The following is a 24,095-nucleotide window of genomic DNA, read 5'->3' on the forward strand; positions in this document are numbered from 1 at the left end:
TCAAAAAGTTGTTTTAGATAACCTGTGTGAGTTTTTTTTCTTCTGTTAAACATAAAATAAGGTATTTTAAAGAATGTTGTGGATGGTAGCCATTGACTTCCATAGTAGGAAAAAAAAATACTATGGAAGTCAATGGCTACCGTCAACTGTCTGGTTACCAACATTCTTTAAAATATGTTCTTTTTTGTGCAAGATAGCAAGAAGCCTGAAACTAAAATCTGTGCATGCTTTTCTGCTGCAGCCCAGTATTAAAAGTCCCACTGAAAGTGCCACATAAATACCAGTAGAGGGCAGCAGAGCATGAAAGACCAACAGGACATGAGCCGAACCGTAGAGGAGATTTCTAATAAGGGTACGAGATGGATGCTCAGTGCTTTCCATATAACCTTGGCACTTGTCCTGTGCAAAACAGCCTTTGAATATTTACAATGTCCACCCCTTTCTTTAACCTGAGCCTGTAGTGTACTACCATAACAGATAATCTATTGCACGACAGCATTTATGCATACGTAGAAAGGAGTTACACATTTCAAATGAGAAAGGATAGCAGTCTTGATAAACATTATCTATGGGAGCGAGACAAGAAAAAGGGAGTTGAAAAGAAAGAGCGAGCATATAGTATAGGGGGTGGGGTGTACTTCCCTACAATCCTGAAAAGCAAAGCGTGCCTGTGTGCACTCATACAGCTGCAAACGCACACCTCTACATGCCCGCGGGCCCCATGTTCCACTCGCTCACTCACTGAGCCCTGCGTTTTCATACAGCTGCCCTCACCAGCACGCTGTAAACAGGAAACAGGTGTGGAAGTGGGTGTCCGCTCAATGATAAATGCCAGTGTCAGTCAGCAGGAGGGAGTGAGAGGGAGAGGAAGGAGGAGTGGCAGAACAGAAAAGGAGAGGTAATGGTGGATGAAGTTGTTGGGACGCTCATGGTATGTGCCTTTTTATGAGCCTCTGTCCTGTATCGGCCTGTGTTGGAGGGAACACTGTTGTTTCTGCCCTCTCCCAAATTTGGACGCCCTCCCATCTTCCTCCCTGGCCGGAGCCATAACGGGAAAACGCCACCGGCCGTTTCACTGCTGCTCTGGGACACCGAGCGCTCAGGTTTGAAGGGCGTCATTCAGGTCACTGATTCAAACAGAGGCCTACTACTGGAGCTAATCATCATTTGTGCTTCTTCACAATTCTTTCTCATTATAACATCCTTTCAGAAATTCGTTTTCTATTTTGTGTCATTTATTCAACTGATGATAACTCTCTCTTCACAAATATTAGGCATAGATGTACCTAGGTCTTTGGGCATCTCATGGGGGATGAGGATGGAAAGCTTGTCCTCAGTTTTTGCGGCGACATCCAGAGGGGGGTTTAATTTCTGTGGCTCGTTGGAGGAAATGGACAGAGTGGTGAAGGTACTGATGAGCAGGATACCGAGACCAACCCACAGAACCAGCTATAACAGAAAAAGAGGAATGAAGAGAGAAAAAGAGAGTTAGTGTATACAGTCATCTGAAATACAGTAAGATCAATGATGAGATGCAGATTAGTTTTCTTTTTTTATTGTCAGGCTCTATTAAATGCACTCAAAAATCTAATAAAAAAATATAACTTATACAGGCAACGATTTTAAGGGTTAGTTCACTCAAAAATTAAATCATGTCATTCCAAACCCGAAAAAAAAAATACATTAAGATATTTTTGATGAAATCCGAGTGGTATCTGAAGTCTTTTTGTTTAGTTTTTGCGCACAAAAAGTATTCTCATCGCTTCATAAAATTAAGGTTGAACAACTGTAGTCACACGCACTACTTTAACGATGTCTTTGTTACCTTTCTGGGTCTTGAAAGGTGCAATGACGTTGCTGCCTACAGTGGTTCAGATACCTCTCAGATTTAATAAAAAATATCTTAATTTGTGTTCCGAAGATGAACGAAGGTCTTACGGATGTGAAACGACATGATGGGTGAGTAATTAATAACACAAATTTCATTTTTGGGTGAATTAACCCTTTGAATACACCATGCCTTGATTATATTTTTGTGGGAAAATGGTGTTACTCAGATTATAATGAAGAACAAAATCCACATTGCTCAAAAAAAAAAAAAAAAGTCACATGATATTCAAAAAATACTTTTTACTACACTCACAGGTATTCAAAGTTTTAGAGATTCATTTTTACTTAATGATTACACCACTTACAAAAATAACTTGCAAAGATAAAACTGGTACAGTTAATAAAATGGTAATAAATGGTTCCACATCTTTGATCTCTGTAATATAACGTTCAATGTCCTAATGTTTGTAGTTCACCTAACATACTTCACTTTCGCTTTACACAGCTTGCATTTTGCATACATCTTTTCAAGCTCATTCTTCCCTTGGAGATGATGAAATCCAAAGTTTGTCCAAGTGCTTGCCCTCACTGAAAATGGGAAGGATGTATTTGTTTCCCTCCCTCCTTTGCTCAAGGATACTCCACTTCTGCTGCACTTCCTGCTCATGGTGTGAGGTGTGTGCTCTCTAAACTGTCCCAGTGCTGCATTGCTCTGCCCAATACACTAAGCTGGCAAGGGTATCTTTGGCATCCTATCTACAATAATGTCCTACAGTCCGTAATGGTGCCCCAAACGCTGATGAAATCTATTAAAGCAGGCCCTTCCCAGTTTCACTGCCCCTGATCTGTGGGTATTCTTTGTGCATCCGTGGACCTGGACATGTCAGGCTGCTTGGCATGAGATATGGAAGAGTGGCATTATACACTCATGCCAACACAAACATCTGCTGAGCTCATTATGACAAGAAGCTCTTTTGGAATGATCTTCGCTCCAATATCAGAAACACCACCCATTTGGGTGGAATCCAGAGTATGGGAAATGACCCTGGTGGCAAAGACTCATGGGCATGGAAGTGTGGCATAGTTGGCACTAAAGAACAATGAACATCAGTATGTTGCTTGCTCGCAAACCACACAATGCAAAAGAGGTGAGGGAGACATCAGCATTGTGGTTACACATCGTCTAAGATGAGAACTCAGTTGTTTTCACTCTATTGTGAAAGAGCAAAGGCATCTGTAATTTGGGCAGGAGACGGAGGGGGCACAGCTCGAGGCACAGAGCCAGACAGTGCCAGCACACACACTGTGGGAATGACTCCACACAGCTTGTCAATGCACTTGCAGGATATCAAAATTAATGACAAACTCCATTACAAAGAGAGAAGAGCAGCTGCCCTTTCTTCCTCACACACAATCCAAGTGCATTCTTATTTCATCTCACATCAGATATCACAGACAAAAATGGGATGTTTTTTAATGTTTTCGAAGGATGTCTTGGTTTGCTCACCAAGACAGCATTTATTTGATTAAAAATATAGTAAAAACAGTACTATTGTGAAATATTAGGAATTTAAAATAACTATCTTATTTCAATATATATACATATGTCAAACGAGTAAAAAATTGACCTCAGTTTTAGGTGTGTCATACCTGTGCAGTCCAGGCGTTCTTCATGATCTTCTTGTAGATGAGAGCTGGGCAGATGAAGCAGATCAGACTGCCCATGGTGGCTCCAGTCAGACCCAGGATGGTCTCCACTATGGCATGCAAACACATACATACATTCATTTTATAGAACCATTCTGTACAAATCACAAAAATGTGGGTGCACTACTAATTAAGAAACTAAAAACATAAAAATCATACTATATAACCAGTAGTTTTGGCTCTAAAATATGATTGGACAAGTCATATTTGAAGCTGTAAAATAGCCCATGCACATATCAGCTGAATTCTATATTAATGTATTAAGTTGCTACATTACAAAACAAAACCAAAGTTAAGGATAATGACAATTCTTGGAAGAATTGATTTGTGTATTCTGCAAATTAATAACTGTAATTATTTATTGGACATTTGTGTATTTTATCACTTTTCTACTTGCACTCTTCTTTGCATTGCTCATAACACTTTCTATAAACTTCTAATTGTTACAAATGACTTCTAAAATGTCTTGTGGCATAACTAAAACAATTTTTTTTAAAAGTGTACATTTTAATAATTTTATTCAAACTAATTTTCAAGAAATACTTGTTACTTTACGATAACAAGTATTTCAAGTATTTTTAAAAATTGACTATATATACACTACCATTCAAAAGTTTTAGGCCTGTTTTTGAAAGAAGTCTCTTATGCTCACCAATGTTGCATTTATTTGATCAAAAAATACAGTAAAACAGTAATACTGTGAAATATTATTACAATTTAAAGTATATGTTTTTTATTGTAATATCCTTTCAAAATAATTTATTCTTGTAATGCCAAAGCTGAATTTTCAGCATCATTACTGTAGTCGTCAGTGTCACATGATCCTTCAGAAATCATTCTAATATGCTGATTAGTTGCTCAAGAAACATTTATTATTATCAATGTTGAAACAATATTTTTGTGGACACTTTCATACATTTTCTTTCAGAATTCTTTGATGAATAGAATGTTTAAAATATAATATAAATATAAATCTTCTGTATGCATCCAATATTCATTTGTTAAAAAAAATCTTACTGATCCAAACTTTTGAATGGTTGTTTAAATATAAAACATATATTATATTTTTAAAGAACTAACTTAATATAAAAAGGTAATATTATCAGATTTTTTATGATATTTAAACTTACTGACCTTGACACACTGTAAGTGATATAACCAACAGTTTGTAAAAACAAACAAACAAAAAAATCACTGTAATGCACAGCCTTAGATGGCTAATTGCTTTAATATATAAACCAAAATACAACAGCAAGCTGATCTAGAAGTGTACAAATCCATTCCAACCTGCACTATATTCAGACCCAACATGAGAAGGCAGTTTAAAGCAGAAAAAAATGGCACAGGCAATCTACACCATCTCATCTCCTGAATCACCACATCCATCCTCCATCAGTCTTTCTCCCCAGACCGCTCCATCACACACTCCCCCCTCATCCCTCTATCTGCCTCCTACCATCTTCCCTCCATGCTGCCCTTGTGTTGCAAGGCTGGGCAGTGGGCCCAGGGGGTGTTTTTCATCCTGAGAGCAGCCATATTGTTTTACTCAAATTTATGCCCTGCAAAGTCTGCTTCCCTATGGTTGGATTTGTGGCCGCGAGGACACGCCAGTGGCCAGCGGAGCCGTCATGGAGGACAGAGCTATGCCTTTCCCCCATTCAATCGTCTCTGAGAGTCTCACCTTCCCCTCTCTATTAGTCTAATTGGGCCCAGTGAGCCAAATGGAGCCCGCGCCAGCGACAGCCAATCTCCATGAAGAATGAATAAAACATGGCCCACCCCACCATCGCCTAAAACACATCTTTATCATCCTGTTCAGCTGATAATGAATGGACGGTACCGAGAGGAAGGATAAGGAGTGATTGACGGAGAGATATTTTAAAAGGGAAGATGAAGTGGGGTGTGATGTCATGACGGTATTAGGGAGAGTGAAACTTGCGAAACGTGAGTACACACAAACAGACTTACCATTAGGAATGAGGATGCCGCCCAACATGGTGCCAAAAACAATGCAAAGAGTGATGCTCTTGAAACGAAGGGGTGGCATATACCCTCCTGCAGCAAAGGTGCCATCCTTTTGCTGAAAAACAGAGACAAACAGAGCACCTTCAAACCTGTTACTAGATTCCAGACATGTTCTCCAAGCCTCTGTTATGGTTGAACAAGTGAAATGCATGTAAGGATATTGGGTTTGGCAGGCAAGCTTCATAAACCCCCCTCCGCTCTGTTGTCAAAATGCCAGATTTAACGACAGCATAAAACCCTTCGCCCAACCGCGAATCCAACCGTGATTTGAGCTGATTCAGCGTGGCAGTAGTGGTGAGACAGCGAGCTGAAGTCTTGGCTGCTTTATGGAGGAGATCTGGACCTCTTCTCATCAATCCAGCCCCTTTTATTTCCTCTTGAATCTCTCAGCGCCCCAGCAGTGCTGTCCGTGGAGGCTGGATCACTGGTGTCTGAGTAGTGGAAGGAGACTCAGGGGATCTCAAGGGATCCATACCAAGGGACAGAGCAGGCAAATGCATGCTGACTGAGACCAGACTTGGGGTCTGACATCAGCCCTGTGTAAATCTGTTAGACTCAATGAAGTCTTTATTGAGTCCATTAAATTTAGCAAAATACTTCTGCAGCTGGTGCGGTTTATGTGCACCAGTAAGAAGGAGACACCTGAGTTTGTCCAGACAGTGCAAGGTAAAGGATTTGAAATCTGGGCCAAGAATTTGAGCATTTTAAAAAAGGGGATACATATTGTGGGTTAATTTGGTGTGGACAAAATGGGATGTCATTGTTGATACGTCCAACCAGGGACGTGCACAGGAATTTTGAGGGGCAGTTGCTCTGACCTAAAAAAAAGGGCACTCCCCTACCAACGCCAACGAGATACCAACCTTTCGCGAACTTGCTTCCAACACTCGTTCTCATGGAGGCGCGGTGTGCATGGAAGGGAGGGGCTGTGCGCGCGCGAGTATGTGAGAGAGACGCATGAGTGAGGGACGCAGGGAAATGAAATGTAGATGAACGTTTGCTCTATGAAAGACATTGACAAAGACGAAAAATAAGGACATTTAATCTATAATTTTATTTTATTTTAGTTAGTTTTGCCAAACACACATTACAGTTTTGGTTATCGTTTTTTTTTTTTTGTAATGCCTCGTTTTTATTTTTATTTCAGTTAATGACGGTGTTTTTTCCCACCTAGTTTTCGTTTTTTCGTCCGTTTTCGTTAACCATTATAACCTTACTCACCTTTCCGACAACGTTAAGTCGTCTCACCCGACAACCGCGACAATCTCCTTCTAGTGCCGCTCATGCTCAGCTCAGGTGCCGGTCGCGTGCAGCGCTGCAGCCAATGAAACAGAGTTTGCCCTTCCCCTACTGACTTTCACTTTCGGACGGGAGCCCAAATATGGAATTGAATGAGGCTTTGCAATTTTTTTTTATTTATTTATTTATTTTTTTATCTAGGCCTACGTGAAATTCTGCATTTTTTTTTACACCTCGGAAGGGCAACGTGAGTCGAGAAGGGCATATGGGCAGTTGCCCGGGCAACCTGAGCAACCCCCCTGTGCACGTCCCTGCGTCCAACCAATCACAATACACATCACTTTCGACAGTTCTTTCTCAAATCTACTTCAAAATAGGTCAATACAAATCTGCACTCTTTGGTTTCAAAAAAGTAAATGAGAAATGCAATAAAACAAATGAAAACAGAAAGCAAGCAATCAACGAAGTGCTGGGGATAGAACAGGGGTCATCAAACTGGGGTCTGGGCAGGATCATTATAGTTAGCTAAAACTAACAAAAACATTTCTGTTAATAGAAATTATTAGTTCAAAACTTAAGCTAAACAAAAATTTGAAATGTTGATTTGGCAATAAACTGAAATAAATTTACGTTGAAACACTAAAATGATAAATAAATAAAAAAAACAAACCTAAATAGAAATATAAAAAAAATATATATATAAATAAAATGACAAAAGCACATAATGAAATTACTAAAAAAATTAACTAAAATTAACATGAAAGCTTTTATTTTTATATTTTTAGTTAATTAAAAATATGAATAAAAAAAACTAAAATAAAAACTAAAAGCCACCAAGGGGTTTAGTACTAGTTTAGTGAGAAAAGTTGTGTAAAAATGATTTATAAATATAATAAATAAAAATAAATAATTAAAATTCACCAAATTTGACAAAATAGAAAATATATATTTTCCACATAATATTTTACACATATTTATAATATTACATTATATCACACATTATATATTGCAGTATAAATATAAATTACGTTTTATACATGAACATAAATTGCTGTTTTAGGATGGTGGTCGGTCACAAAGGAAACAACATATTCAGGGGGTCCACGGCATTAAAAAGTTTGAAAATCCTTGTCTTACCTGCTGCTCGAATAGCATGGTGTTGATGGCCTGTCTGCAGGGCAGGATCATCATGGGGAAGCCCACAGCCACAGACATCATAAAGCCCACACGGATCATCTCCGTTACCAGGTTAGATGGAAAGTTCATCAGTACGTTCCCAGCAATGTTATCTGTGAAGCTCACATAACCGAAGAACCCTACCTGGAGGAACACAGTACAAAGCATTCAGTAATGTGATCCATTTTCAATTAAAACTAAAAAATAGGCAAAAATTGATTTATTGCAGGACTCTGTTTTGCCCATCAGGATTTGACTGGAGAGGCTCAGAAAGTTATTATATTACATTAAAATCACCTAAACAATTTTTGCTAATGCACTTTTGTACATTCTTTTGCGATATATTAATATATCACTGCAGTTTTTCAATTTAAAAAGATGGATACTCAATACTGAAGTAATGTTTGTTTGTAGGGCAAGCATGAAGAAGAATTCTGTTACATTGGCTTTCCACTTCAGTATGTGGTTCATCTGAGCAAACATATAACTTCTAACAGGGTCACTTGATCCTGCTTGAAATGATCAGGACTAATACTTCTTATGGCATTATACAGAAGCGGCCCAACAGAGATCCATGTCTCCTTCCTTGTCTCTTTGATGACCTCACAACCCCTCCTGACTGTGCAATGATATTGTTTTTATGTGATGAAAAATAGCAAGCTGATTTTCAAAGGTCTTTAAAGCCTATCGGCCCCCTGAAGGCCCTCTCTACAGAGAAACAAAGCAGTGCTTTCCCTCCTTTCCCGACCTTGCTGGCCTTGATCTAGCCGCAGAGGAAAAGGTTCCCTTCAGTAGCAACACCAGGGAGAAGTCCTTGAGCCTGCCACAAAACTCCCTCTCTATTCTATTCTACAAACCCTCCCCTGAATCAATTCGGCTTTTGTTCAAAGAGAAAAAGCAAAAAGATGATGAAATATAAAAGTAGAATACAAAGAACACTGTAAAAAAAAAAATCACGAGCAATATTATCTCTCAAGGTAATGTTTATACTTCAGCTTTCAGAGAAGAGAATGGGGACCAGAAACATTCTGACGATGTCTTAAAACACATTCCACACAAAGTGGCCCTGAAAATATTTATGAAGGAATAAAAGAGACACGGGATTTGATGTTGATGGAGCGCGTCAGTGTATATGGGTTACAGAGGAACGTGCCAGTTGGTCTGACCTCATCGTCTGAGTTCTTTCTGTTCCTCTAAGCCCCGAATGGGAATTGGGAGGACATTCCAGGGTATCATTGTGAACCCAAAACCCACAAAAAGGGGAGGGGGGGCAATCACCTGTAGGGGACGGATATGGATCTAAGAGCAAGAACGGGAGCCGACGGCAACTCTACCATTCTTGAATCCTTATTTCTTTCCAGTGTCTGAGGGCACATGCTCTCAGGAGCCAATGAGGACAGAGCAGCTACAGAGCAAGTGTTTATGTGCAAGTTTTATATACATGCTATAGTTTGTATAAACAAAAAGAATTGTAATCATACTTTGGGGTCGATTTAAGATTTTATGTTTTTGAAAAAAATCTGATATACTCACCAAGGCCGCATTTATTTGATCAAAAATACAGTCAAACAGTAATATTGTGAAATATTACATTTGAAAATAACTTATATTTTAATATATTTTAAGAGTCACATGATCTTTCAGAAAACATTCTAATATGCTGATTTGCTGCTTAAGTAATATTTCATATTATTATCAATGTAGAAAACAGCTGAATATTTTTGTGGGAAAAAAAATCATATTATTTATAAAATAAGATTATAATAAAGTAAGAAAATGAGCACTTCTCATTTGTCAGAAAATAAAAAGCAAAAATAAAAAATGAAAATGGTCAGATTTTCTATACTATATACATTTTAAGCTTTTAAGTGACACCCATGACTAATTAGCTACTTTAGTCACTCCAGAAAAGGTTAAAACAGAAGAAAAGTTAAAACACAAAAAGTAAATGGTTATCGTTTATCAATTAACAGCAGATGAACTGTCTCACACACTTACTGTGATGTAGAAGGTGGTGACCACATTGAGGGAGGAGGTGAATATCGTGCTCATTCTCTTCACCGAGGGCTCATCCAGGCTGTCATAAGTGGGTAATACTTGCCTATGGAAGAAAAAGCTTTTTATATACATCAGGCTCAAGATGCATACCTTGAAGTGGGTCAACACAAGTTAAGACTATGACATACTGTTGATTACCACAGACAAAAATTCAGTTGCAGCTCATATTTTTGATATAAAGGTTTATATTATTTCTTTCACAAATGTCAATTATTATTTGAACTGTAAAGAAGTCTAAATCATTATTTAACAGTGTTCTAGGTGGAAGAACATTTGGTTGTGCATAACTAATGTAATTATTGTGGGTCAATTTCTTGTTTCTTTGCACATATCATGTGAATGTTACAGGGTCTACCGGTTTTACATGGACTTATCCCATAAGCTTAAAGTAAACATGATGTTTATACAAACTTAAGAACACCATGTGGTAATCGACAGCATGTTACAGATAAATTCTTGCATCAAACCCAAAGCATTCCTTTAAAATACTCTAGGACATATTATCATAACAGATGCACAATTTGTGCAGTGTCAGATTTATAGTAATGTTATGAGAAAATATAACAAATATAACATTATGTGAAATCACATAAATGCTTATTTATGGGTTAACTCAAACTGACCAGTCACAGTATAATCATTATTTAGCATAAGGACATACTGAACTGTGCATTTGAGCTCTAGAGACATAAACATGCAAGAGAGCAAGAGAAGCAGGAATTTAATATAGAAAGGCCATCACTCATTTCAGACATACAAAAGACAAAATGGAGGAAGGGTGGGAAGGAAGGAGGGAGAGCTGAATTGGATGAAACAAGCACTGATAAAGGGTTCAGTATCACAGAGAAACAAAAAACAGCTACAAAAAGAGCAGGAAAAAAATCTATGTCTGTCATCAGGACAACCAATAAAACCAGACGCCAGCAAAACATTAAATGGGGAATTTACAACGGCTATATATTATCGACAAGTGCTAGTCAGACTTTAGCATGTTATAAAATTTCCTGGCAGTATGGGCTTTTATTCGGTCTCTCTTGCTCTCAGCCCACTCACAGCTCTCGTAGACACAGTCAGAGCCCATTCCAGCTTTTATTGGGATATACAGTACCACGTTCTGGGCTTTTTAAGCCAACGCCTGATCTCACACCAAAGGCCAGTCTGTCTCATAGCTGGAACCCACTCGCAATAAAAACCAGAGTAGGAAGAGAGAGAGACATCTATGCAGACTTACACATTTTATGTGTATTTTTTTTCTTCATTTTCAGCTATTCATTACAGTATTTGCAACACAGCACTGTTTTGATATTGCTCAAACATTCCTTTTCCATTCACACTCCATTTGAAATTTGAAAATCTCCCATTGACTGCATTAAATTGATCAAAAGTGACCGTAAAGACATTTATAATGTTACAAAAGATTTCTACTGAAAATAAATGCTGTTACTTTCTATTCATCAAAGAATTCTGAAAAAAAAATAATTAGAATTGTTTCTTGAGCACCAAATATTAGAATGATTTCTGAAGGATCATGTGACACTGAAGACTGGAGTAATGATGCTGAAAATTCAGCTTTGCCATTACAATAATAATTAAATTTTAAAATACAAAACAGTTTTTACTTATTTACTGATCAAATAAATGCAGGTTTGGTGAGCATAAGAGAATTCTTTCAAAAACATTTTTCCAAAAAAATAACCCCAAACTTTTAAAAATGAATAGATGTTGCGATTGTAAAATTTGCATAATGTATTGTATAAATGTCTACAAATGTCTCCAGGAAGACTAAACCTCTATGATCTGAATGTGGCAATCGAGGATTTGTCTTTTAAGGCTGGTAAATGCTCCCTTTGTTTCTCCTGAGAAATACTTATTAACTGACACCATTTAACAGCCAATGGTTGATTCTCTTACAAAACAAGTCTCATGTTGAGTCTCATGACAACGAGATGTGCAACACGTGATTATGTGTAATTTATTCAGAATCTAAAAATCTGACTTTATTTATATAAGCCCTAGTATTCCTTCAGGAAACGCAAATATACTTCTATAAATTCTTTCAACGTAAGTTTTGATCTGTTAAGTTACCAACTGAGAGAGATAGAAATAAAACGGGGGAATATGTTAGTGGCATGGCCAATTAAATGCTTTTACAGCCATGATATGAATGCAAAATAGAATTCAGACATATAACTACAGAATTATATAGATATATTAGAATTCAGTGTCATAAGATGGAGAGAAAATACCCCAGAAAAGCCATTCCTGATGAAATACAGTGAGTGTGAAGGGGGAAGATCGTGATGCTACAATCCCACTGCAATTTCTCTGCACCTCTACCAAGTGTTGACACAGTAATTATTTTGTAATACTGCTAAAATGATCCCGTCATAACACCTAAAGCTGTGAATCTGTGACTTGATGCTGTGTAAGCTGACATGACAATTTTACGATAGGAATAACACCATTATAGTGTTTACACATTACAGCGGTATTTACACATTAAGCAGGAGCCGTATAAGGGCACCAATGGACCCAGAATGCTGCTCGTCAATGAACAGTATCTGTTCTATTAGTCAAAAGAGCAACCAGGTCAACTTTTCTCTAAAGATTCAATTTGGCATCAAACAGAGCTCGTACTAAATGTACTAAAGTAATAAATGTAAATGGATGGGTAAACGTAGGCGACGACAGGAACTGTTTGTGGTCGGATCAGAGGTCATGTAGCGCCGTCTCGCTCTTCTAATGATCGGGTGTAAGTGGCATTGTATGTCAATGCTGGCCAAGAAGTCACAGCCAAATATCAATCATCACCCTTCATAGAAAGAGAGTGTGTGTGTGTGTGTGTGTGTGTGTGTGTGTGTGTGTGTGTGTGTGTGTGTGTGTGTGTGTGTGTGTGTGTGTGTGTGTGTGTGTGTGTGTGTGTGTATATAAAGGGGGTGTCACAGTCAGCCTCAAGAACCGCATTACCTCATCCACACCAGAATCCAACACTGACACCTCCTCCACCCCAACACCCTCACTCTCAAACACACACATACACACATTTGTGCTGGCATCCGCACACTTAGACACCTCAATTCTATTCACTCCCAAACACATAAATACCTAGACACACACAAACATGCACCATGTTAAAGATAACAGAAGGAACCTTATATGCATAGGCCTATATGTGCACGATATGTAATAAAAAAAGTTACTCTTATTTATTTTTTTGTCTGATTTTTTCTAAAAAACATTAAAAAAATCTTGCCAACCCCGAACTTTTAAACAGTAGTGTATATATATATATGTTTAAAGCTGCAATCCATAAATTTTGCCTCTTTGTCGCCATCTCTGTTTGAAACCTGCAACTGCAGTTATTTGCGGAATTATCATCTTTACGTGGGTTGTGTTCCTCAGTGCGGATGAATCTAATGTTTGCTGTCAGTCACCACACCAGTGTGGATACAGTTCTTCGGAATCACAGATTCTGCATCTTGGCAGTCCGACCAAAATGAGAATTTCTCCGCAGTCCGAAGTCTTTTGCTTTTGACTATGGGTTAATCTCCGGTTGTCACTAACGATTGACATTTGGACCTTTCTGGATTACAATCCTCCATCAAAATGATACGTTTAATTATTGCAGCTGCTGTGAAAAAAAGGCTATAAATGATCTGCCGCCGGCAGCTTCCTCTACATGCCATTATAGCCTACTAGCTGGGACTCCTTTATGTAAACAGACGTAATGACGCAAAGACGAACGGCTGCATGCTCAAATTAGGGCTGGGACAATATATCGATGCATCGCAATTTGTGGATCGATTCTGATATTTTACAAATGCATTGCAATTCTCTCTCGAATCGATTCTGAGCTTAGTTTTTAACAGCAGATGGCGCTCTTGGCAAGTTTTTAACCGCACATTTAAATGCTCAAAAAGAAGAGCGCTGAAGAGTCTGAGAATGTACTTGCACCTCAGAATGCTTTTATGACGTGAGATTAATGTAAACAGCCCACTGCAAACACCCTTGTAATTCACTTAAAACTTTTTGAACTTTATGAATGATTATTTTATGCAAGTTTCAAGTAGTGTGTGTAAGGAATTGGAAGGAAGCAGAGTACGGGTGTTTCTAAAGCATATAGTGCCATCTCTGAGAATCATTTCGAGAAAGAATCGAGAGAGAATTGAGATGCATTTGCGATGCATATTTTTCCCTGGATGTTTATAGATTAATTGTTTAAACAGGTCAAAAATTGTTTAAATTGTTTAGACAGGTCAAAACTATGATAACCATATGTGTATTGTAGAGATTTTTTTTTATATGATGTAGATATAGTAAAACTACAGTAAGAATGATCTGCACAATAAATTAGAAAAGAAAAAAGAAAAGAAAAGAAAAGCTGAAGGAATTGGGAGTGGAAGTGAATGGACATTGGTGAATGACGTTAATGTTGTGAAACATAAGAAACAGAAAGAAGTGAGTAAATTACGCTCCCTGCCCAAACTTGAGAATACCTGACCAGGTAAACCCTGAGATTACCAACCCCCTGCATGGTTAGTATATTTGAGCTAATGAAAAGGAAAGAATAGAGACATAAAATTAGTTCAAGATGGAGAAAAAGAATGTGAATTCTTATCAAAATCTTATGGACAAATGTCTCTCACCAGTATCAAAGAGCTGTAACAATGTTAACTATGATCTCAACATTAGTCTATGGTACTCCCACAACATATCATAGTTTCAACAAAGACTGTGTCAGTGCACAGTGGTTGAATTCTTCAGGGGAAGATCCGGTCACGGTGAGCTCTTTTTGGATGAACTATGATAAGCTTCAAAAACTCATTCCATATTTATGAATCATTTATGCTTGTATCAAAATGCACTGATAGTTCAACTGACAAGTTGCCAACTGACAAAATAGATCAAGACAGCCTTGTGGGTCAGTCTTTTATTGCTAAGAAAACTGAAGCTATTCAAACACGTTATAAAGGGAAAGAGGCCTTTCATGGTTAGGAATAGTTCGCTCATAACTGAAATGCATTCTGTCATTACTCACTCACCCATTGTTCCAAACCTGTATGACCTTCTTCCCTTCTTCCAACATTTTTACATGGCAAGTTCTCTTTATGCACATGTGCGAAAGAGATTTAAAAGCTACAGCTGAAGCAAGACAAACAGTGAATAAAACTCAAATGTTGGTCTTTTCCTCCATGAAAGAAAGAATGTCATATAGGTTTGGAATGACATGATGGTAAGTAAATGATGACAGATGTTTCATTTTTGGGTCAACTATGCCTTTAAGGAACAGAGTTAGTATTAAGAATAGGGTAAAAACAGTACGCAGAGGGCAAAAAGTTAAGCATTCCACGCAGATTAGTGCCACACAATTTCTAAGATATTTGATAAAGATTATAGTTATGACAAGCTAAGCAGCTTCAAAGGTCCATTTTCTCAGAGCAAACACTAGGTACATCAGCTCTTGAATGTCCTTTTGCACCATTAAAATGGAGCCTTATATTAAAGGGATAGTTCACCCAAAAATGAAAATTTTATGTTTATCTGCTTACCCCCAGGGCATACAAGATGTAGGTGACTTTGTTTCTTCAGTAGAACACAAATTATGATTTTTAACTCCAACTGTCGCCGTCCGTCAGCCGTATAATGCGTGTCAATGGTAACACAATTTATAAGAGTCAAAAAATATGCTTATACAAATCCAAATTAAACCCTGCGGCTCGTGACGGCACATTGATGTCCTAAGACACGAAACGATCGGTTTGTGCGAGAAACCGAACAGTATTTATATCATTTTTTACCTCTAAAACACCACTATGTCCAACTGCGTTCAGCATTCGCTAAGTGAGGTCTGATCGCGCTCTGACAACGGCAGTGATGTCTGGCACTCATTGAAGTATAAGCGCGAGACATCACTGTCGTTGTCAGAGCGCGATCAGACCTTGCTAAGCGAATGCTGAACCAGCTGGACATAGTGGTGTATTAGAGGTAAAAATTATATAAATAATGTTTGGTTTCTCGCACAAACCGATCGTTTCGTGTCTTAGGACATCAATGTGTCGTCACAAGCTGCAGGGTTTAATTTGGATTTGTCTGTGCATGTTTTATTTACTCTTATAGTAGAAGTTCCCATTCACTCCCATTATTTGACTGACAGACGGCAACGGTTAAGAGTTAAAAATCATCATTTGTGTTCTACTGAAGAAACAAAGTCACCTACATCTTGGATGCACTGGGGGTAAGCAGATAAACATCAAATTTTCATTTATGGGTGAACTATCCCTTTAAGCCTAACTGGCCTGATTTAGGCAACAGAAAGGAGGGGACAGGCAGTGCGAGGATTGGGGAGTACTTACGACTGACAGGCAAATGCCATGCCACAGATAGGGATGCAGCGAAAGACGCCGTCCCACCGAACGTAAATGACCTTGTTCAGCCACTGGCCAGTGATGAGGCCATGTTTGAAGGAGGAGAGCACCATCTGTGGTGGAGGGGAGAGCAGGAGGGTTACAGAACATTCCCATAAAGAAGGGAGAGAAAAGGACGAGGAGGGCAGTGATGATGCTGTGATAAAACTCACTGACTATGAAGAGAGCATGGAGACCCTGTAATCTGTTTAAAAAAGGGATTTAAAGACTTCACCCCCAAAATTAAAATTCTGTCATCTTTTACTCACCCTTATGTCTCAAAAGTCTTTTATGCTCAACAAGGCTACATTTAATTGATCAAAAAAACAGTAAAAGCAGCAATATTGTTAAAAAAAAATTTATTACAATTTGTTTTCTATTTTAATATATTTTAAAATGCAATTTATTCCTGTGATGCAAAGCTAAGTTTTTAGCAGCCATTACTCCAATCTTCAGCGTCACGTGATCCTTAAGAAATCACTCTAATATGCTGATTTGGCTCTCAGGTAACATTTCATATTATTATCAAGGTTGTACCACTTCATATCTGACAGCCGCGAGACCGGACGAATGCGGTGAGTGTATGTTAGAAATCAGGAATTGTGAGAGAACATTGTGATTGGTATGTTTTTCTTGGGTCTTGGGTCAATCAAACTTGGGTCTTCAGCCGGCATAGTTTAATTCCAGTTTGGCTAGAGCACTTTTGATAATGTCTAGCATTAGGCCAGTAGGTGGAGAGTAGGCAGACTTTTGTAGCTGTAACACATTCTACCACATGAGCGTTTACACTGCGAAAGCAATCCGGTGCGTTTTCGACTACCTCTGGAAGTAATCGAAAGTGGACAAGATCAAAACGTTTTACACCCCGTTTACAAATGTATTTAGCGTCGTCCATTTGTGATCCAATCGACCAAAACGCATCTTAATACCATGTCGAAACAGGGCCTTAGAAGCTTGAAATCATCAAAACAGCACTTACTTTTTCTGTTGTGTTTCATGGTAGAAAGAAAGTCATAATGTTTAAAACAACATTATGGTGAGTAAATCATAACAGAATTTTCCTTTTTGAGTGAACTATTCTTTAAGGGGAGAAACAAAGGAACTCATTTGCCAACTAATGGGGGAAAGTCATATTGAACAAATCATACTGATCAACTTCCACACATGGTTTTCAATGCCAGTTCATCTCTGAAGGACAGCAAAACTTTCTAGTTGCATGCAAAACAATCTTGAAAGATAAAATCTGATTGCTACACACATTTGCAGAAAACATTTGCAGCAACTCACCACTTTCAAAATCAAATGCACCAGCCCGTGTAACCATCTGTATCGCCAAACCTATCAGACCTGCTTACCCAGTCGTAAGAAAATAATTCTAGCGGGAATATATCAAGGGACGCTGGGTATCACCAAAGAGTCGAGACAACTCTGACGACCCACAATACATATGAATTCTGCCACGAATGCACTGACCTCACGCATTCACACACACAAAAATACCCTGAGCCAGACAGCACCGACAAACAGAGCTTTAGATTGGATGAAGGTGGACAGAGGAGGAAGGGGATTTTGGGTAATGTAGCTGAATCCATGGCAGTGGTGCGGTCCGTTCTCTGGGGCGGATTACTTACGGGTGGCAGCAGAAGGTGGTGGCGATAATTGGCAGACACTGTATGACACCCTTGAAGCGCCACAGATGTACTTGCTCCACCCAGGAGCCACTGATTATTCCGTAACGCAGAGACGACAACACTATCTATAGGCCGGCGAGTCAGATGGTCAGTCAGAAGTCAGCATCAGGAATGGGGGCGGGGCAGTGGTTCAGATGGGGGCAGAGGAAGACACATAGATGGTTAAATGCTAGACTAATAAATTGGGTTGGGGAAAAGAACGCCCTGTGGAGCTGGATAAAAGGTATATAACCAGTAAAGGTAATTACACTGTGATGCAATTGAATAAAAAACTCCAGGAACATCCATGTTTGCAATGTCAATGTTATAATAAATATTCAGATTACATAAAGTTGGGTCAAAAAATCAGGACCATTAGTAAAAATGCTTCTATGTTGTGGGGAAAATGCTTTTTTTTTGTCATTTTATTATTATAAATGGTATTATCAACATAATCCAAGTGAAAACTGGTGTAAAACCTGAATTTCAAGCATTTTTTGCTTCAATGGAAGAACGAACACCTGACCGTCTTTATAAAGAGGTTCACATGATCAATATCACATTTAATTACTGACCTAGAAATAATGCAATATAATGCAATTAAATATCTATGTCTTATTCATTTTACACTTCTTTGTTTTACATTTCTCAAAAATCTAAAACTTACAGGTTAAATTAGAAAATTTCAATATGATCTCAGCTATTTTTCCCCCACTGTATACAACTTGAAAAATATGTAAATTGATTATTCAATGAATTTGATTTAAAAACTGCTCTCTACCGCATTCAACATCTTTCCCTAATACAGAGTTTTATAATGTTCTCTGTTCTGTGATGGTTCTCTTTAGTTAAGAGCTTACACTTCACTTTTAAGCCTCTGAAAAATCCACAGACATTGAAGTCCTGCTGCCATGGTGATGCATATTCACATTGTATTCACAAAAATCAGCCAATCGCCATATTAAACTTCTCAAAAGAGACAGAAATTGGCCAATTTCATTTATAAAAGCTATAAATGAATTCCACACATACTTAATACACTACATCATTGAAGTGACTTTCAAAAACATGTCCTTAAAGCAACCATAATGAGCAGCTGTAATTTGAAGTGTTTGAAAGTCATGTTGAAGCGCCCTCTTACGCTTTATAAAACACATTTTTATATCATTTAATTAAATATTCAAATAGCTAAAAGATCAATTACCCCTTTAGTTCCTCGTACCAATGCAATATACTATATATATATATATATATATAAGTAAACTGTCTACACCTAGATGAGGGTGTGCTGACGGGTTTTACAAGGTTGGAGTTTGGAACACTGGAAAGGGGAACGACTCACCGTGAACATGAAGAGTGTGTAGAAGATCAGCGCCATGGCTGAGAACGACTGGATGGATGACATCATGTTTCTCTGCAAGCTGAGGGGCAGTACGACTAACAGCGAGACCGAGATCAGTAACACGATACGAAAGCTACGTGTCACCTGAAAGAGCAAAAGGAAAAGCAGTTACTGGCAAATTCAGGGCATCAAAACTGAAAAAGGAAAATAAAATAAAAAAAATAAATAAATATAAATATATATATATATATATATATATTTGTTATTACTAGTTGTTGGTCGAATGATATTGGTTTTCTGATGGCCAATGCTGATATCTTAGAGAGCAGAGTGGCCAATGGCCTATATAAAGTCAGTATATATAGCCTTGGCGATATAACATTCAACCACTAGTAAGAAATATTTATGGCCAGTAATATTTCTCAATTCACCCGACATTGGCAGGTGTGATAAAAAGTTCATTTTCACACAGAAACTGTGATCTAATCTACTCTAGAGTTATAAAACATCTATGAAGTGCTTTTTTTCTTTTGTAGCTCATCACTCTTTAAAGATAGGGGCCTTTGATTTTATCAGTACAAGAGGTTTATGAACAAGGGCAATGATCTGGAAGTTCTGGGAACTGCATATGAACAATTAATAGATTTGTAAGAAATGTGTTGGAGTAATAACAGGAGTTTACCTAATTTTAGCCACGTGACAACCTAAAAGTAGGAAGGTTATTTCTTACCTGCAGCCCAAGCAGCTGAGCAAAGAAGTTGGACCCCAGATCTGCGATGACGACATAGAAAGCAATGCATGTCCCCAGCATGAGGCCAATCATGCTGAAAAGAGAGAGAATGTCAGCAGAAAATACAAGCAAACTTTATTTCATTCATGAGGTCGAATTTCATCCCTACAAATGCATCTTACCTCAATTCCACAAGTGCTTTGCCTGGTTTTCCATAAGCATGAAAAGCTGGGAAGTGAGAGATAAAGAGAATAAAGGTAGACATATTTCAAACCCAAAACCAAAAAAGAAAGCTTCTTGCAAAAGTGTCTTGTAAAAGTTAATTTTTTTCACCCATTTGATAATAAAGGTTGTACATTTTCTCTTGAATAGTATTTTTAATGTAACACTAGTATCAAAAACATTTCTGCGGCAGGAGCTCTTTCAGTCTGTGTTAACGGTGAGTTGTTGGTTCCTTGCTTTTTCTTTCAATCTTGCTTAATCGTAATGAAAAAAATTTAACAGATGTTGCAATCTTGCAATCTGGTCACCTTATTTAATGAACAATACAATGAATGCATCACTGCCAGATTTTCTATTTATTATAATCATTAAAATTACAACTTGTAATAATTGCTTTAATGAGATCATTGTTTCTGCCTAAATGAATACATGATTTGTATTATCTTACAATTGTAGATTTTTGACATATGGACATTACTTTGACACAGTCACCTCTGATAACAGATTAATCTGAACTGTAATGTAGAAAAATGAATTGCAAGTGCAATACAAATAAATGTGAACTGAATTGAATTAATTATTCCACAGTAATCCACACACATGACACTTTAAAAAATAATTATATGGTAAATGATGGAAAATGAATGCAGCCTCTGGGTGTTTGTTGCTTTTGGCCACTCTCACCTAGTCCAGCATAAGTCCTGCGTTTGGTGTTACTGGCTGAGTGGACTAGAAACATGCAGGACTGGTGGGTCATCCATGAACAGAAAAACAACAACAATGTGCCCAGCACAATTCCACACTGCAGAGAGAATGAAAAAGAAAAACTGCTATAAAAAGTAATAGATGAAAACAGATGTCCTACATGTTTAAAATCGAAGTCACATGCTTACACTGATTATTTTACTGACACAAAATAGTGTGGACAAACTAAAATTGCATCTTATCAATTTCTGATTCCCTCTATTCACAGATTATTAACCAGGAAAGTTGTGTGTAAACAACTGTGAGCGCATTTGGCAGACTTCAATATATGGAATCTTCCCATCAGCACACTTTCCCATAATGCCTTTAACCATGTGTTTACCTGTTTGAAGCAGAAGGGCATCGTCAAGACACTCACACCCACAATGCTGTTTACAACGTTCATGATCAGACCCCAATTTGACGCAGTCATTTTGGCTCTCGGACACCTGAGATCTCTAATGTCCAGACAGGTGTGTGTGTGTGTGGTGCTTAAGGTTTATTTGAGAGAATTGGGTTGACACAGATGTCCTTTAAATGTTTGCTATAATGCTCTGTGGAAACAGAAGAAAAAAAAAACATTAGCATTATCACATTCAACCTTACTGAGACTTTTGTTTTTGATTGTATATGCCTTGTAAATGAAGAGAATATACAGGTTAATACAAAACAGCAATATATAATCAATTTCAACAATTAAATTGCTTATTTATTGATTAATTCATAATTAAATGTCATGCTGTATGACAAGAATAATATGCAAACAGCTTCTGAAAAACAGTAATTAATGCAAATCAATGTATACTATTAAACAACACCAACTCCAAATAAACTCTGAAATATAAAAAAGATGCTATACTGAGATTGATATAGAAGATTTCTTTCCATGCTAAATGAAAACAGATCATTACAGTATGACACCACTATTGTTGGTTTACAGACATGTCAGTTCACAATAAAAACACAAATGGCAGAATGTTAGACAGAAAATATGCTTTTATCTTGAATCACTGGTGAAAATAAACATTTTTAATCTATCAGATTAATATTAGAGTCATGTGACTATGTGTAACTATACACTTTTACACATCAACTAGTTATTGTATACTACATATCTAATTTGCTCATTTAATGTTTTTGTATGCAAAAATTAGCATTTCTCATAACTAACCACACTGACAGTTTATAAAGTTTCCCATCTCAGGACTGGGGAGGTTTTAAAAAAGTTTGTTTACATACCACGTCCACACTTTTCCCATCAGTCATTCATTTCTTCTAAGTCACCATCGGTTCATGACTTTTTTTAAAACGATTATTAATAAACGTCCGGTGATGTTTATGCCGCCTGTATAAAGTTACAGGAGATTCAACAAAATATTTAAAAAGATATTTCACGAAAGAGGCAAAAAAAAAATCCTTGTTTCCCCTTATCTGTAACCAGGAAGTACGCACAGTGCTGCCAGTGTGGCGTTACCACCAAAGACACTAGTGCACCCTGCTGCCTCCAGTGGCCAGGAGCGGAATTACACGCTGCCTACATCGTCACAGCATGTCACGTTTAGTCACGTTCACTTTCATTTGACGAATATTGCTGAAATTGGAAATTGGCGGTTTGTTCGTTTTGTTTTCAAAGTAACCAACACCTGCAATATCTTAGAGTCCCGCAATGCTTTACTTTGACACACGGTGTAGGTTTTATGCATGCAGAGATCACATCAATGGCTCTGTCTGTCAACAGCACCTACACAGACGAAACACGGTGTTGTTTCATTTGGACAGAGATTTGAGCAGGAAAGGGAAACAGGAACAAGGGATGTTGATCTGCAACAGGAGCCCTGCGGAATCCGGGCAACAGAGGCTTCTGTTCTGTTGCTAGTTTGTATGGAGGAGAGAGGTTGGGACCAGTGTGCCCCAGTCAGGCATATGCTCTCCTGGGAGGGGATTTTAGTGTGTTGTTTTAGGGGGGCTGGTTTTGGGTAGGAGACAGGAAAAGTCTGGCTATTGTGTACCACTGGCCTTCGAACCTAACTGACAAGTCAGCCCATTGGCCGGAGGGTCTTGTCACTCCACACCTAATCCCTGAAGATTGGAATTAGGCCCAAGCAGCAGAAGGAGAGACCGTGGGCAGATTGCTGGGCAGATTTGGCAGCGGGGGGAGAGAGATTCTGTAGCCAGCAAGAAATTAGACACAGGCACCCGATTGAACCGCTGACCTCCAGGGGAAACCCCTGGTCAGCACGAGGTCACGGGAGCACAAAGCGGGGCGATGAACTGCGAGAGGTCAAGCATGCATGCGGCTGAAAGAGAGCCTTTGTGAGCTCAGGCATGCACAAAATTTCCCATCAGCCACCAAAGTCACAGGCTCCTCAGGAAGCCAAGGAAGGGGGATGAAACCTGGCGACGGAGAGTTGCAGCGCTTGATATGTGTGTGTGTGTGTGTGTGTGTGCAAGTGACCTCAGAAAGGACACACACAGACTGCGGCTGTAATCACATTTAATTACACATCAACCAGCCTTGTGAATGAGGTTTTTAATGCAGACTCTCCCTGCACACAAAAAGACTGACATGTGCAGCTAAACATTGCCTACCTTTGTCCTCCTAAAATCTATTAAAGCCCTCTCTATTAACCATCAGCATTGCTAAAGGCTGCAGATAACGGCCATTATGTTGATAATTGTGAATAAAAGGAACAAAAGATGTTTTTTGTGCAATGAGAATGGTATGCCTCAATCAACCGTTCAACCAAAGGTCGGACCTATTTATAATGGGAGCCTGGTTGAATTTAAGGGCTGATTCAAATAAAGAAACGAATACCTGTTCCTGTGCCAATAATCTGTCAGCGCTTGTAGTCAGTAATCAATGGTTTAAGTATTCTAAACAGCCCTGTCTGTGTTTGTTCATTGCAGTGTTACCTGTTTTAATATGATTCTCTAAATCAAATCATGAG

The 24,095-nt window shown here is 38.3% G+C and overlaps 1 protein-coding gene across 4 annotated transcripts in view; it reads right to left on the reverse strand.

Annotated features, from left to right (window-relative positions):
• The window catches only part of slc38a10 (solute carrier family 38 member 10), a 31,559-nt gene extending 8,948 nt beyond the window's left edge, over positions 1 to 22,611 (reverse strand). For 2 of the 4 annotated variants that reach the window (XM_067368743.1, XM_067368741.1), the window contains exons 1-12: positions 22,387 to 22,611; positions 21,491 to 21,701; positions 21,088 to 21,205; positions 20,364 to 20,409; positions 20,182 to 20,275; positions 19,452 to 19,595; positions 18,071 to 18,195; positions 9,976 to 10,078; positions 7,939 to 8,121; positions 5,506 to 5,617; positions 3,481 to 3,587; positions 1,287 to 1,449 (exon numbers count right to left, since the gene is read on the reverse strand). In XM_067368743.1, coding sequence (XP_067224844.1) covers positions 1,287 to 1,449; positions 3,481 to 3,587; positions 5,506 to 5,617; positions 7,939 to 8,121; positions 9,976 to 10,078; positions 18,071 to 18,195; positions 19,452 to 19,595; positions 20,182 to 20,275; positions 20,364 to 20,409; positions 21,088 to 21,205; positions 21,491 to 21,580 — 1,285 coding nt within the window. In that variant the 5' untranslated portion in view covers positions 21,581 to 21,701; positions 22,387 to 22,611. The other 2 variants (XM_067368742.1, XM_067368744.1) reach the window with 2 other exon arrangements.
• Between the last annotated feature and the right edge of the window lie 1,484 nt (positions 22,612 to 24,095).

Source organism: Chanodichthys erythropterus, chromosome 19 (genome assembly GCF_024489055.1).
Source record: "Chanodichthys erythropterus isolate Z2021 chromosome 19, ASM2448905v1, whole genome shotgun sequence".
Lineage (NCBI taxonomy): Eukaryota > Metazoa > Chordata > Actinopteri > Cypriniformes > Xenocyprididae > Chanodichthys > Chanodichthys erythropterus.